At 53.3% G+C, this 15,990-nt stretch overlaps 5 protein-coding genes across 5 annotated transcripts; 2 read left to right on the forward strand and 3 right to left on the reverse strand.

The window, feature by feature from the left end:
• Nucleotides 1-981: 981 nt before the first annotated feature.
• On the reverse strand, nt 982-2,589 carry G6M90_00g112670 (uncharacterized protein; the record flags this gene model as incomplete). The annotated part of the gene is made up of 4 exons (XM_014684848.1): nt 982-1,234; nt 1,287-1,482; nt 1,540-2,173; nt 2,233-2,589. The coding sequence occupies 4 exons, from the start codon at nt 2,587-2,589 to the stop codon at nt 982-984; spliced, it is 1,440 nt and encodes a 479-aa protein (XP_014540334.1).
• A 1,863-nt stretch (nt 2,590-4,452) lies between these two features.
• G6M90_00g112680 (uncharacterized protein) lies at nt 4,453-5,061 on the forward strand (the record flags this gene model as incomplete). Its single annotated transcript, XM_014684849.1, has 1 exon — nt 4,453-5,061. The coding sequence occupies one exon, from the start codon at nt 4,453-4,455 to the stop codon at nt 5,059-5,061; it is 609 nt and encodes a 202-aa protein (XP_014540335.1).
• Nucleotides 5,062-5,350: 289 nt separating this feature from the next.
• G6M90_00g112690 (uncharacterized protein) lies at nt 5,351-5,893 on the reverse strand (the record flags this gene model as incomplete). Its single annotated transcript, XM_014684850.1, has 1 exon — nt 5,351-5,893. The coding sequence occupies one exon, from the start codon at nt 5,891-5,893 to the stop codon at nt 5,351-5,353; it is 543 nt and encodes a 180-aa protein (XP_014540336.1).
• A 793-nt stretch (nt 5,894-6,686) lies between these two features.
• G6M90_00g112700 (uncharacterized protein) lies at nt 6,687-8,570 on the reverse strand (the record flags this gene model as incomplete). The annotated part of the gene is made up of 4 exons (XM_014684851.1): nt 6,687-7,581; nt 7,635-7,718; nt 7,774-8,024; nt 8,088-8,570. 4 exons carry the CDS (start codon nt 8,568-8,570, stop codon nt 6,687-6,689), a joined length of 1,713 nt encoding a protein of 570 aa, XP_014540337.1.
• A 6,100-nt stretch (nt 8,571-14,670) lies between these two features.
• Nucleotides 14,671-15,409, forward strand: G6M90_00g112710 (uncharacterized protein; the record flags this gene model as incomplete). Its single annotated transcript, XM_014684852.1, has 2 exons — nt 14,671-14,944; nt 15,009-15,409. 2 exons carry the CDS (start codon nt 14,671-14,673, stop codon nt 15,407-15,409), a joined length of 675 nt encoding a protein of 224 aa, XP_014540338.1.
• Between the last annotated feature and the right edge of the window lie 581 nt (nt 15,410-15,990).

The following is a 15,990-nucleotide window of genomic DNA, read 5'->3' on the forward strand; positions in this document are numbered from 1 at the left end:
CGGACTACTTATCACGTCACGTTGCCGGTGACGAATAGATTCAGTTCCGGTATATACGGCTTCTAGGAGGGTGGCGCAGAAAGAGTGGTGGCATGGCTTGGTCTATTTTGTTTAAAGTGATGTCTCACTGACTCAACATCGCCGAGTATATTCTCGCATGCTTTCCGGTATATGATTCATTTCATCCAAGCTTCCCCAATCAAGAAATCGCACAAGGCAAGAACAAGGACTTGGCTTTGCCCATGGCAGGAAAGACCTGATTACTCGTAGGAGCATTGACATTAAGAATCAAGATCTTGCGAGGCAAAATCCCAGTGCCATATATCTATGGGTGGTGTTTTTATTGTATGCCAACTTCTCACCGCCCATCGCTGGCCAAGACTTTTCTTTGATCCTTTCACGCCACGGTAAAAGAACCGAGCCGAACGGCCCTGTCCTTGGAGCCAATGTTGATATCAACACCTACTTCGTTCATTTCATGTCAATTCCTTATGACTTGTTCCACGTGAATAATGCCGATGCTCTCCTCTGTTTCTCATCAGCCACAGAACCTTGACGGGCCATCACAAGACCCCTCTGCAGGCTGCCATCTTATTTTGCGATGATAAAACGGAACTCTTAGCAGCCAGAACCGAAGCCGTTAGAATGTGCAATATAAGGTATAGAGTAAATCTGTGTCGCCCATACCCTAACAGATGCTCTAATTAGCCGATCAGGTGAGTTGCCAGGCACATATCCAAAGCAGGAAGAGGTAGTGCGTTGCAAAACCCTCGTTGTCGCAAGCTGAAACCGCACAAGGCGGAACGCAAAGCCACGTTGGCCCTGGCGCGTCTCGGGCGGTATATGGTCTTGCAGGGTAATATTTTGCCCTAATGCGACTGCGAGTTGGGCAGCTTAGGTAAAGTCCCGGTGATTCTCTTCCCTAGGCCGTATTCGAGCTCGTACATATAACTAATGCGTCACCACATCATCGTAAAACTCTCAACGGAACATGTCCAAAAGCCGCTGTACAGGCCAGGCATGGGTGTCTCGGTATTTCTCCACAACCATTCTGATTGCCCGGCGCTCATACTGGTCTGTGAAGAAATCCCCGTATAACTGGATTCCAAACGTAGCATGAACAAGGGCAGGCGGCGATGCAGGGTTGCAAAGGCCAATTCCGCACTGCTCAAGTAGAAGAAGTCTCACTTCATTTTCGACGTGTCTCCAACTAGATCGAGAAGTTGCTTGTGCCCTGAAGGCTATCAGTCAAAGGGTAAGTAATAAAACTGTCGAGCCAAGCTTACCTGAGTTGAGGATTCTCGGCCACCAGTACTGATTTGGCCAAGAGACCAAGCTGCATGCTTGTCACTTCAATATTCGATCGATACCAAACAGTGGGAAAGATCTCGCCTTTGGACTTGTCGGCTGGCTTCTTGTAAATGGGCTCGATATCGAAGAGAATATGCTTCTCAAGATGTTCGTGTTGATCCATCAGTCTCGCTAGCGAGTGATGAGCATTACCATAATGTCGACAAGAAAGCAAACGGTAGCACTCACCCCATTCATGTTCGGAGCCATCTCCCCATTTCCATTTTGCTACTTGAACTAGATGCATTACAGTCTTGTTTGCTCTGGAGGCACTGTGCCAAAACTCTGGGGGTAAAATCAACTGAGGAGCTTCGAGGCGTGTAAAGGAATGGTAGATTTCTTGTCTTAGAGCCATCCAGTAAGCGGCTTGCATCAAACTGCGACGGCCAAAGACAGATTGCGACGGCGGGCTTCGCAAGACAGCGTCTATGATGGCAAGAAAGTTAACTTGCTTCCCCGACCCCGATAGCAGGCTCCGTGGCTGTCCCGAGGGGGACGGCGAATCGTCTTCGTTGTCGATTTCCTCCAATTGCCGTAGGATAACGGCGGTGGCAACGATACTATCACGATAGTCATCATCCATAACGTCGTGAAACTGTCGGAGAGCAGGCATGCAGTGAAGCATATATTCCACGGCTGAGTGCTCATCCAGATTTGGGAGAAGTTGTCCATGGTAGAGTATGCCCTGTGGAGTCTTGTACTGCGGCAAGCGGCTCAAGTGACGGGCAGCTACTGCAAAAATGGCGTTTAGAAGATGAGGGTGGTCCCTAGCTCTGGTAGGTACAATCAGATGAAAGTGTCGACTCTCATCACACAAGTCAAACTGCATACTGTGAGAAAAGGAGATAGCAAGTACTCCATGGTGTGGGAAATTGTGCTTACCCAATGAGAGATTTCCTCAATGTAGTACCTGAGAAGACATGCCTCTTGAACATCCTCTAACGGAAAGACTCGTCTAGTGTCGTCCGAGACTGACATGCATGGTATGGATGATGTTTGGGTAGTGGGGGACGCTTGGGAAAGTGCTTGAGCGACACTAGATCCTCGCTGGTTCCCATTTCCGTTTCCGTATATGCCAGGGTTAAGCTGAGTGATGGAGGGCAAGTACGGTGCCTGCGTGCTTGGCGATTCTGGTTGCTTAAGACGCAATCCTTGATCGCTGCTAAAGCTTCCAGATGTCATTAAATTTGGGAAAAAATCAGAGGCCTCGGCTAGGATTGGGCGCAAGTCGGTGTCCATGGGCGAGCTGGTGGATGAATGGGATGGTGACGGCTGGGTAGGTTGAGTTTCGCCCAAGGCACGTCCCTCTGATGACACGACTCCCGGGCCAACAATTGTCGACCAAGGTGGTGATGGGCCTTGATCTGGAGTCAAAGGTTCTCGGGCAGCAGAGCCACCACGAGCGTGAAAGCGGACTGAGGGCCCGGTATCATCACGTTAGCATCAGCGACGTGTCGACTAGACTGAAAATACGCACAATGTCTCGCCTCACTATTGACCCATTTCTGGTCTTTGGAGAAACTTGCAACCGACCCATGCTTGAAGACTGTCTTTTTGACTGGCCGAGAGCATGGAAGCTTCTTCAGCTGGCATCGCCGGCATTTGGGGCGCTCTTCGTCACCTGCAGTAGTAGAGTCAGGGTATATTCTTGTCTGGAAGCACGCAACAGGGACTTCTTCAAAAGACCCTGCACGAATATTTGGGCGCACTCTGCTCACATTTGACGTGTTTTTCTATTTCTAGGTCAGTATAGTAGCTGCAGGCCTCGGGCGTTGAGAAAGGGCTCTGGTTGTACCAGACAGCACTCACCTTTGCATTGCAGACAAGGTAGCTTTACCGCAGGCATCTCCGGCACATACTATCACGCCGCCGCTTATGACACAATGGAACAACGGCACAGATCAGACAATGATAGCAATCGAGTTGGACCCCCATCAACCGCGAAGGACAAAATCGGCGGCAGAGGGACAGTCAGGTACGGCCGTACGAATGCTCAAATCCGGGGAAGAATCAATGAGGAAAGAGGCGGCGAAGTTGAGCCGAAATTGGCAACGGCTAATGAAGAGTCCAATAGACGTAAGCAAAAGCCGATGACTTGGGGCTCAGCGAAATCTTGCGCTTGATGATTGGCAAATGGAGGCTGGAGGCGGGGACTGCATCAGCACCAGTACTCCGACGCAGTGGGTAGGGGCTCGGTAGTCAGTGTCTCAGTCTCTGCGTGCTGGGATGATTGAGAACATTGAATCATGTCAACGGCACGAAGTGCGGAGTACTGGCGATGAACAAATTCTTCGAAGAGGACTTGGTTTTGTCCAACGTGGAGGATTCAGGCAGCGCTCGAGCACCTGACTTGACTAGTCAAAGTCCATTGGCTGGTGAGACATTCTGGTTTCATGGCAGGTGCGGTCGACCAGACATGCTCCTTCCCAGAATGGCGTTGGTTGAAGCACTACTATGAAACCATGCAACCAACATTCAAACCACCCTCTTCAAAGGACCGTGAACTTGCCTATCCTTCACCCGGCTTGATCTCCAAGTGTGATACACAAGATCTTGTGTTCATTCAGACAGCAGAGTTGCGCGCCTATTCCACTTCATGTGCACCCCCTAGTACAGTGGGACTTTGTTGCGCTGGCAGTCTCGCATCATCGTCACCTTGGGCTCTCTCTGCCACCAACGAAGCCAACGCGAAAGCCATGTAGCGCACTGGGCAACGCATATGCAGTGCGACAGCCACGGTGAATTCCATGGCCGGCTAAAAAGCGAATTCGAATCACGAGAGCGGGCACCTCAACATGGAAGTCTGAAGGAAGGTGGCTGCTTGGGACCCCTTCATGCACGACATCAGCCGTGTAATATGAGTCACGGTGCTGAGGCCCAGGCAGCACATTTAATTATCAAGCGACTCTCAGAGTGAGAGAGAGGCTGCTTCAACCTGTGCGGGGTTTTATAATTGGCAATTTGGCACTGCACTCACCATCCTAGCAACGGTATTTCTCCAACGCGTACCACAGATTCTGTACTCGAGGTCTGATGTGTATAAGAAGATAGAGACAGTCGCCCATCTCATCGAGGAGCTCCGACGCCGTCCACAACAGCAACATGGCGGACACAAAAGCATCCCGCCAACCCGTCACTGGCTCATGCCATTGCGGAACCATCAAATACGTCGCCTTCCTCACCCTGCCCCAGACTCACAATGAATCGAACCCGCCGACCAAGCAAGAGCAGCGCATCTACCGATGCAATTGTACCATGTGTCACAAAGCAGGCTTCTTCCACGTCAGGGTCGCCAACAAAACTGACGATTTTCTCCTTCTGTCGCCACTCGATCCCTTACAAGAATTAGGCGATTACTTGATCCACAACAAGGTCCTTCACTGGCTCTACTGCAAAACCTGCGGTGTACGGTGCTTTACATTTATGGGCACGGGAGAAGTGGTGGACCTCGATCTTGCAGAGCTGTGTGTGCCTGGGTATACGGACAAGGGCCAAAAAACTCGAGTTTGGAGAGCCAAAGAGGACGGGGGCCATCCCGAGTATGGGACTTATTTGAGTTTCAATGGCAACACGGTTGATGCTTCGTCAAAGTCGTTTGATATGAGGGAAATGGTGGAGCAAAAGTGCGTTCAGTTTTATGATTATCTGGCCGAGGGTGAGAAGCGACAACCCGTGCGGTACGGCCGGCCGCACCAGGGCGGCTGCTACTGATATGTATGCAAAAAGCGATGAGGGCGACGGAGAGTTTTGTGCATCGAATAGCCGTCGGCGTATGCGCGCTAATCGCATACCAGAGCGTTCATGTCGTATTTGTCGCATCGGAAACAACGCTGGTATTGTGACGTGGCCTGGGCATCTCACGCCCCGGCCCTATTCAATTCAAAAGCGGCTCTCAAATCAGTCCACACGATAGTAAAATGCATGCTGTTTATATCTTGGTTGCTCTGAATTCATGTCAACGCTCTCCGTGTCCTCTCCAGGCCGTCAAGATGAAAAGGGCCTACAGCTCCTTTTCCAAAACGACAAAATACAAGTCATCCCGCAAAGCCTGCCCATTCACAAGGTGCGCATAGGGGAACGGTCTCGTCTTCTCCGTCTTGGTGTACCCCCTCCGAATATACCAATCCACGAGTTCCTTTCTCGGCCAAATAACCAGCATCTCCAGGACTCGCACGCCAAGTTCATCCCGCGCCATGTTTTCCGCCTCGGCCAGAATTCTTCTTCCCAATCCACCTGCTTGTCTGGTAGGATCGACGGCAAAGAGGCCGAAATATCCGATGCCGCCGGCTTTGCGCTCAATCTCGCAGCATCCTGCCAGTGCACCAGCCTCATCGTGTGCGACGAGCACCAGGCCGTTTTTTTGGTTGATTTTTGACACGACGCCTGCTTCATCGATGCGGTCGTCTGCAACAAGGTCTGCTTCTGTGGTCCAACCTGTGCGGCTGGATTCCCCGCGGTATGCGGACTTGACGAGTGCCTGGACGTCCCTGGCGTCAGCGTCTATGGCTTTGCGATACGTCAAATTTATTGTTGCGGAGCCCATTGTGTCTTTGTGTGTAGTTGGGTGGTGAGGCAGCGGTCCGTGGTGGTGTAAGTGAAAGTGACGCGGAAGTTGAACTACACCAGGCGAGGGCAGGCATCACTCCACATATAACCGCGAATATGAATGATGAACGATATTGAAGAAATTAGGGGCTCCCCGGCATGTCAGGTGGAGGGCGCACGATTGGGCCAAAGTTGACAAGTGTTTGACAAGATGAACGCCACCTCTAGCCCCCTAGGGAAATAGCTCGGGCTTACCGGTGACACAGAAGCTTCCAGACATTCGCAGTTCCCGTAACCGACTGTGGTCTCTAAACTTGTGAAAAGGGTCAATATATAATTCCGCGGGCTAGTCGATGCGACTCTCGTTTGTCAATTGGTTCAGTTGTGGATGTCGGGGGCATTAGTACACGACACTGTCCATCGGTCAGCATCGTGACGCAAAGCGTTTATAATCGTAGCGGCCTTGCCCGTGAGCATTCAACCTCCACGGTGCACCATGAAGTGTAATGAATTGGCATCAAAAAGCCAAGCAGGAAACATGTGAACAGGTTGAAACCGTCAGTCAATTCAGTCTCCATTCAATACAAAAATTAAACCAATGAGCTCCATACTCGAAGAAGGCCGACGCAAGACATCGGGTATACTATTCCTAATTGCGCCGAAAGAGTCCCTCCAACAAAAGGTGAAGCAGCTCACCCAGTGTCCATTGGGTATATATATTTTCCTGATATTTATTACAATAGGTAGAATTTCATCTTTTTTTCCCCACTACACAATCACACATACCCTGCTCACCTCTTCTGACGGCGACTGCGGACAAAACTCATGATTGAAGGGCCTCTCTCGGCAGAGGCACCCATATCAATGGACACTCGACGATCTTTGACAAACTTTGGCCACGTGTTGGTGAGAACTAGGTACTTGATGTGCTTCTCGGATTCGTCAAAAACAGTCTCGTCAAAGGACTCGGGGATCTCGCCCCAGAACTTGACACCGTCGGAATACGAGGTGCCAGCAGGGCGTCCCTTTTCCGAGGCTTGCGACGAAGTCTCCATGGACGTCTTTTGCGCGGCTTCTGGAAAATCAAAAGGGGTGGCAGGGTCGACGTCCACCTTGTCGCCGTACAGGGTGCGAGCAGATGCCTCAAAGACGGCCTCCATCCTCTTGAGCTCCGTCGACGAAATGTTGATGGGGAACTCGGCGTCCTTGATGCTGATAAACTCGGCGTAGATGCGAAGAGCACTGTTGAACCTCTCGCGGATAAGCTCCCTGGTGGTGCTGTCCTTGACACCATCGCGGACAGGCTGGGGCAGAGACGTCTTCCACTCGGCAACACTGGTCAGAAAGGCGATGTTTTCGCCGGAGAAGTCGCGGAGGGACGAGAATTCTTGAAGCGGCGTGGGGTTGCGCTCCAGGACGTACTCGAGCGCGCTCATGGTGAGGATGCTCTCCTGGGAATCGGTGGATTTGACGGAGCCGACGGTGGACTTGCGGCCGCTCATCAGGGAGTCGATGGCTGTGGAAGCGGTATTGACAGACTTGGCGCTGGAGCCCGTGTTCTTGTTCTTTCTCTCCCATTGCGCAATAGAGTCCAGGGTCTCTTGACGGAGAGTAGACGCTTGCACGACTTCCCAACAGGGCAGGAAAACAGTCAAAATTTCCAAGACCAATATCGAGATGCATATCCTACAACAGCGTTAGGTGACGCAGCCATGTAAATGCAAACGAGAGTGTCTCACCATTGAGGAGGCAGGAAGTATTTGTTGACTGGTTCCATGGCAGGGACGTAAAGGGCAATGAGCCACATGGGAGTTGCGTGTAGACTAATACCGATCATCAGCACGGTTTGCCTCGACAGATGTGACGAGATGAACCTACCCAGCCACCGCACAGCCAATCGTCTGCAATCTCCAGCCATGCGTGTCGTTGATGTTGCGAGACTTCCACAGGACGCAAGGGGCGACGATCCAGGCCCAGACGAATTGCCAGAAGATGCCGGGCCACCATTCCCAACCTCGGCCCATTTCCATCCTCTGCTCCATTTCCGTGCCGTAGACCTCGGTGCCGGGGATTCCCCAACCGCTGTGCCACTTCCGGGAGATCAACCACATGAGAATCGTAAGGAACAACTGTTGCGTGACATTTAGAAGGCTGCGGGCTGGCACTTTCATTCATCAAGGCTCTGCACTGACCTGGAAGCCCATTCCCATACTAACGAGAATCACCATTCGCGTGGTGTAATTCAGGCTCCTGAAGCGATCCAAGAGGCCCATTCCCCTCCGCGACTTGGCCGGCCCGTCCACCTGGCGGTTGAGGTACTTCTTTTGGACCTTGGCGACGTAGAGGAACCTGCTGTTGGAGGCGTGAAACATGGCGATGCCGAGAGGCAGGTAGGTGCCCATGATCCAGTATTCGCAGTCGCCCGGGGCCAGGGCGCCGACCACGTAGCCGAGCTGGACGGAGAAGAAGTACAGGTGAAGCAGCACCACGGCGGCAAGGGACATGCCGATGCCACGGATGCGAAGAATCGGCGTGTCGCGGCGGTGGATGAGATATCCCATGCCGCAGAGGAGCACAAACGTCCACACACACGCCCACGTTACCCACCAGATGCCAACGCCGTCCAAGTTGGCCTCCTTCTTGGAATCGGCCGTTACTCCGAACTCGGACCCCATGATGCCGGCGACGATTAGAAGGCCAAATGTATACCGGTAAGGCGAGGAACAATGTAAAGAAGAAGCAAAAGTCTACACGGGAGTTGTAGAAACGACTCGGGAGGTGCGCCCGAGCAATGCGCCAGAAATGGTTGTCAACCCGTGTCTCGCTTGACAACTCGGCAAACAATACACATAGAGGCTTAAGCGTTCGTCTCGTCAGCGTTTATTTAGCAACTGCGCAACAGCGGAGGCGATTCAGCACCAGCCATAGGAGGGGGGGCTAGTATCATCAAGTGAAGACGGGATGCGAGGCGGTCCGGTAGACTCTGTCTGCTCGGGATCGGGCACCGGGGAGCTTTGGCAGAGAACGGCGGGCGTGAAGAATATATGTCGAGAGCAGGAGAAGTCGGCAAAAGAAACGTGAGGATGGATTAGGAAATGGGAGAAATGCCAAACGGGCGAGACGGCAGAGTGAGTACGACATGACTTGCCAACCCCCCCGTGGGCAATTGCATCCTGTTCTTGTTTGGATTCGGCGCAGAGCATGCCGAATCCACACCGCGGTGCCCCTAGTAGTCAAACATACGCCAGAAGCACTCACGGCAGCCTGGCCCTCTCTCCCTTTGTGTCTCTGTCTCTCTGTGTGTCTGCGACCAACGTGAGTTGATGAGTTGAGACGGGACGTGGGGATACAGGACGGGGAAAGCCCTTGCTTCTGCTTTCCCGCCCTGGCCATCTGTACATAGTACTACTCCGTACAACGAGCGCGAGTTAAACCTTGCCCATGGCCTTACTGGCCGGTGGTGTGTGCTGTCTCGCCCGGGGTGATTGGACCAGACGACACGCGCTGCGCGCTGGACAAGACAGCTGAGCCGAAATCGTGTGCATGTTGCATGTGGCTCGAATGTACGGAGTACTCCGTAGTGAGTCTCCACGACCGACCCAGACGTGAACCATGGTGCGGGTTGGCCAAGGCCCTGCCTGGGTACGGAGTAGGGGATCGCGATATTCATCGGGCGCCGGAAACACGGGACCAGACGGTTGCTTATTGAAGGACCTGTTGGGTTGGGCTCCTGCGTCCGCCCCGGCCCCGGCGAGATGAGCCGTTGTATGTAACTCCATGTCTGGCTGCCCAGGGCGAACCTGGACGAGGAGAAACAGGCTGGTTGTGTGGGAGCAGCCGGGGGGACCCTGTGCCCAGGCTCGACCAGACGCAATGGAATTCGTCACGGCTGGGTTTCGATCGAGTCAGAAGCAAATCGACCCGATCAACGGGCAGAGAGAAGATCCTTTTTTCTAAAACAAGGTCGGGAGGTGCAGTGGAGACGGAACAATACCTCGAGATAAAGTTGTCCTGATCAGCGGCCAAGGCTGGCATGCCCAAGACAATGAGTTGAGACGGTGGGGACGGGACATGTTGCCGCGCTAGAATCCAAGAAGCCACGCCGTCAACCTGTTGCCGGTACTAACTACGCCCTACGCTGGCACTTGGACGGCGTCTGGTTGTGTGCCGGACGGAATGCCGCCCAGGAGGGTGTGGATGGGGGGAGACAAGATATCTGCCCAGAGCGGCGTTCGCAGCGTGGCCCCGAGACGAAATGCCAATAACTAGTATCCGGCATCCAGTCGGGCAATGGTTTTACCCTGGTGATGCCAAATCTCTACCGTCTCGCGAATTAATTACCTCATCTTGGCGCACCGGCAAGGCTCGAGGGGCACCGGTCGGCAGCCGGAAACACCAGACCAGACATCGACCCTTTTACCGAGCGGCCGGCCATCTAGCCAGTGCCATCAAGAGAACGCCCCGGAATTGGCCCTAGCGGATGGCGGGAAGCCCCATGGTTCATTGTGTCTCTTGTTTTTCAGCTTTGGGCGGCCCCTTGCATACTTGTTGGCTTGGCTGTGGTGACATCCGATGAAATGCCCATACTACATGCATACATACTAGTACTCTGTACTCCGTACTCTCCAAAGATTGTTCGAGTTTGGCGATGGATACAATTTCGCATCGTTGGGTTTCTTCCTTGCAGCCAACAAACTACCAACCCGACCGAGGTCAACGCCGTCCCAGGTTCACGGGACCCGAAGCAATTGCAAGCCTCGCTCACATGGCGGCCTGAGTGTGTTGTGCCAAGCACGACTCTTGTTGGACGACGCCAACCAACAAGGACAAAACACTCAAGACCTGTCGCCCAGTTGCCCTGGATGAGTCCAGGACGGCCTCGATGGAACCGCGATACCCGGGGCTTGTTCAATGCGCTACTCCGTACTCCGTACAATCGGCAGAGTTGTTTCTCAAAAGTCAAGAGATCAAGATGAGGGGCGGAAAACAGCTCGTCAGACATCAGAACAAATTCGTCAACTAGTAACCAGCGAGACTTTGCCCCAGAACACCTCCCACTCTGCCCGAGGCAACTGTCGCTCTCACAGGGCAGCCGAATAAGTGAGCAGAGAGCATGAGTTCATGTCATGACGAGCTGTTCACGTTTCTTTTGCCGAGGAAACAGCCATCGACCCAACATGCTGGTCTCAAATTCATGCAGGGCCTTGCCCCCGACTGCAAGACGATTTTCTTTTTGCCACACGAAACCGGTTTCTTGGAGAACAGCACTTGGCCACGGCAATCATGAAGCCTTTGCCTCTTGAATGAGGATTTTCGACCAATGATACACCAGTTGGTGCACGACTTGCCCAAATGGCCAGCTCGTGCCTACAAATGTGTGGTACAGTCTGGTGGCTTGTCCAACCCTGTCCTAGCCACACCAGGGCGATGCAACTCGACCCTTATTTTATACCACGCGATACGGGATCACCCTGTGATATGGCCGATCCTCGTCGGGTGAGGTGACATCTGCCCCAACCTGTTTGTGATGTTTGCCGACTCGAGACCGCAGACGACAATCACCTCGCACATGCATCCAAAACACATGCAGGAACGGCGGAGAAGCAGGGAGCAAAAAGTGGGCAATGGGAAATTGGCCAACATGTCCTGCAGGACAGCGGCCTAGAATCCGCTGTCGCAAGTGTGCATGTGTGTAAAAGTATGTACATATGTACGGACACAAGTTCGCAGAGTCTGGTTGGCATAACCGTAACCCCCTGCCCGATCTACACGCGATCTTTGTCCACTAGGAATCCAGACATGCTTGCCGCCACTCCGGCTCGTATGTTTAAACTTTTCAGGTGCCGTCACCAGGACCTTGGAGTTTCATGCGCCGCGCATTATTCGGGAGAATCGGAATAGCTCTCGCACAGAGGGAGGCCCCTCTTGAGATGCTTGGAACCTGCCCGGCCGAACCGCTGCTGCCAACAACCGGACGGTTCACCTCGGGAAAATATGTGGCCCTTCGGGCCAGGGTGCAATGTTGCGGAGGGCCTGGGTTGTGCGGCATCGTCCCTTGTCCCCCGTCGCCCAAGATCAAGGGGGCTCGCGGCTTTGCCATCTATCCTTCAATATAAAATGTGCGGAGGGAGCATGCTATCTGCACGTCATCTTGTTTCCTGAAACTACGTTTAAAGTTTATGGTGGACGTCGATCATTGATGCGTTTAAGCTCTGAAGAAACTTGGTCGAATTGCCCATACTTTGTATTTGCATGTGTTTGGTGACTGTACAGAGGGGATTAACCTGCATGTGGTGTAAGGAAGAACCCCGATGGCCAATGGTTTGTTTCTTTCCAACAGCCATTACACTAGTCCGCCTATTATCTCTATTCTCAAACTTGGCTGGTCGCCAAGCACAGAGCCTGAAATTCCGTCCATCCAACCTCGGAGGGCGCAGGCCGCAGACGTCAACCCTGCCAGCCCGCGTGCGGCGAGAGTCATCTCCCAGAGAGATAAGTTTCTGCAGATTTATACCAAGACGACCCCGGCTCGAACAAGAGGATACCCGTGACAAATACCTCTATACTCCGCATGTTCTGTTTGTTTCCGGGCGCCCCGTAGTGAAGTCACGGGCTGAACTTTGACCCTTTGACCACTCCTTGGGGGTGTAGGCCGATATCAAGAGCTCAACTTCAGTGGCACCAGCAGCGATAGCAGGCCTAAATAGCCATCCAACCTATCGACTATGTACGTACTACTTGACGTATGGAGCTTCGGCATTTCGGATGAAGAAACTAACCACTCAAGTTGGCCTTGCGCACAGACTATCGAACATCAGTTAATGGGGACCAAGGACGGGTAGATGGTGGAATATGAAACAGGTTCTTTTTTCTAGTTATAGTACTAGTAGCAAATCACCCGTCATTCTTTCGCAAAAGGCCTACAATCATATACGCTAGGTCGCTTTCCCGATTCCAATATTGGTTGCCATGGGCTGTAAACTAGTCCGCAACTGTAAATAATTGGTCAATGACTCAATACCTACATATTTGAAACAGTCGGGGTCTAGGACATCGCCGACAAGGAGAGGCTTATCACTTGATACCACCCACTGCCCTAGACAATAGTCTGGAATTGTTGCGACGTCGGGGACACATGAGGAACAATGATGAGTCGGAGAGACATGTGGTGAGCAGTCTGGTTCATTGTGTCTGGTCGGCATGTTGCATTCATTTAATGCGCGTCCAACTATGTGCGGCTTGCAGCAATCATGGCACACGGGGCAGAGGTACAGCACTCGGCTGTTCAAAGGATGAGCTAAAACGCAAAAAGGACATGAAGGGAAAACCTACGAGACGCGGTTGCCGCTGAGGAAGCATTCGGGAACCAAAAAAATTACTTTGGTGATACCGAAGACCTATAGCTAGATGCAGCGTTGTCCAGCCATGGCGACCATTGGCAATAATGCCAACATAGGTCGTATCAATCTCCCTACCTTTACCAGCTCCGCATCCTTGTACCAAGACGATCGGGGTTTCAATCACTTCTTGTTCATGGTTGTTTATCTGCTCTGGTTCCCAGGAGACGAGCGGCATAGACAAGGCGATCGTTGCGTCCCATATGAAGGAGTACCCACGTTTACGAATTTATCTTGTTCACTCGCAGAAGTTTAGTCTACATCACGCGCTACATATGTCAAGATACAGTTACATGACTCACCAAGAGTGAATTGCAAAGCCTCTCAAGTGGCTCTTGTGTAGCTGGCACCACTCGCCGTCATGGCCATGACAAGGCGCCAGCCGTGGTTTCCGAGAACTGGCGACGGCGAACTCACGAGAGCCTTGCCCAATATTCTGGCAATCTCTTTGCCAGCCGCTGTATTGTCGTGGATTTGAACCATCTGCTCAGAAGCATAATTCGCCGAGGCACTTATCTCTTCCTCCACTCCACCAAAGGTCTCATCATGCCGAGTCTACTGTAGATCACGTTGTAAATGCAATCCAGTCTACTCCAACTGTTTCATTCACCATGGCTACGGATTCAATTGGAAATTTCCCAGGGTGACAATGCAGTCGAAGTGCTGGGCTAGGATCAAGTTGTTCCATGAGGTGTTGCATTCATCGTAATGCGTGCAAGTAGAATGGCCATGGCAGTAGACGCTACGGCATTTTCACATTCAATTGGCACATGGCCCTGCCAGTGGTCCTCTTCATATGCCGCATCAGGATAAATGTGGCGACAACAGTGTTTGATCCAGTCCGGTCTTCTCCTGGGACATGCCGCGATAACGTGCCCTCTCTCAGCCGGGCCTTGCATCGCGTCCGTGGAACAAGGCACACGGCAGTGAGGCCGGTGTAGATGCCGGGGCCCTCGGAAAGAATGGCGTACCGACCCCCAAGGGGAGCCATCTTCAACTTGGGCTTTTTGTGATGATGATGATGGTGATGATGATGAAGGTCCCAACTTTGGACTCGACTTGTGCTAACTCTAAATGGGCAAGGTGCCGTTCGTTGGCCACGGTCCAATGACATGGGCAATCCAATTCAACCCCACGCCATCCGACACCACCGTCACCACGATAGACGGAATCGCGCGACAGATTCCAAACGGCAAGACAACGGGCTCTGATTGTCCATGACTCGAGCCAAAACACCTCGCCGCCACCCAAGCAACATTTGAAGTTTGAGAGACCAAGGGCGCGGGAGCAAGCCGGGCGCAGAGCAGCGGCCCAAGTTCCCCATCACCGGCAAACCACGTTACCGAAGCCAGCGTCGTCGGATTCCTTCCAGTCAGCCATGGGTCTCCTTTCCAAAACCGTCTTCTCGTCGCTCGTGGCGACCACCAGTCTCGCGGCCTACCTGGCCGCCAAGAACCCCGTCCTCTCGCCCCTCGCAGCGTCCGACCCGATCTGGACGTCGAAGCTGTTCAAGCGATACAACCCGTCCGCCAACCCCGCGACCCAGGACGTGTGCATCAAGCGCCTGCCGCTCGACAGGATCCGACCCGAGCTTCTCAAAAACCCGGGCGATCTCGTCCTAGAATACTGCCGCGGCGTCTGGTCCGGCTACGGTAAGCTCTGGCCGCACGCGCCTGCACCCTCGACCACGGGCTAACATTGGCATCATCACGTCAGGCTTCGAGGCGCAGCGCCGCTATCTCGAGTGGAAGTACCGCGGGCCCGAGACGAGCGCGGACCTGTGGACGAGGGAGCAGCTCTCCCGGAGCGCGTACGACGAGGGGACCTGCATCGCGGACCACTTCGAGGTTGTGGAAAAGACGGCCACGTCCATCACGGTGCGGTGCGGCGACTCCCCCCGCGTCCGGGGCCCGCGAGGCGGCGACGGCCTGTTTGTCATTGGCGCCGTGGTGGACGACGCGCGGGCCGAGGTCGAGCTCACGCTGAAGAGCTGCTTGTTCGCGAGCCAGGGCAAAGTGTTGGGGGTCAAGGGACCGATGCCGCCTTGGATGGAGGAGCTGCATCAGTGGTATGCGCGCATCTGGTCCGAGTCTGGGTCGCGGCGGCTGTTGAAGTGACGATGGAGCGACACATGGGGACGTGCATGACGGGATTTTTGCATGCCTTGGTACGTACTGTATGAAACGGACTGGAGTAATTTGTATTTGATGGCTCAACCGTGTTTGGCAGCCTTGGTGACCGGACCTGCACCGCCCAGTTAGTTTGTCATGTAGGGCACTGCAATGATACTGCTGCGACATGTACCCTTGGTGATGGTGTCTGTCATCGGATGAAACATGTTGGACGCCTTGTCTGGAAAGTGATTTGGACTGCAGTGCCGTCGTACGGCATACGGAGTATTGACTGATAGTCTAAGGGCCTTGGACGGCGCAACACCAGCACAAGAAGCAGGTGGCTGTTGACGGCAAATTGATGTCTCACCGACTGCCATATAGCCAATCGTTGGGCCATCCAAGTGTCCAAGTGCCCGTGTGTCACACCGCGTTTTCCGCGCCTTGTTGTTGCACAGCGGGCATATCGGCCTCGCCATGTTCAGAAGGATGTGCTGGCCTGAAGCCTTTGGACACATGTCGTCCGTTTCCCAGATGGGCTTTGGCACGTAGCAAACGAGGTCTATATGCCAGATTGCTCACTGCCG

Source organism: Metarhizium brunneum, chromosome 7 (genome assembly GCF_013426205.1).
Source record: "Metarhizium brunneum chromosome 7, complete sequence".
Taxonomy (NCBI): domain Eukaryota; kingdom Fungi; phylum Ascomycota; class Sordariomycetes; order Hypocreales; family Clavicipitaceae; genus Metarhizium; species Metarhizium brunneum.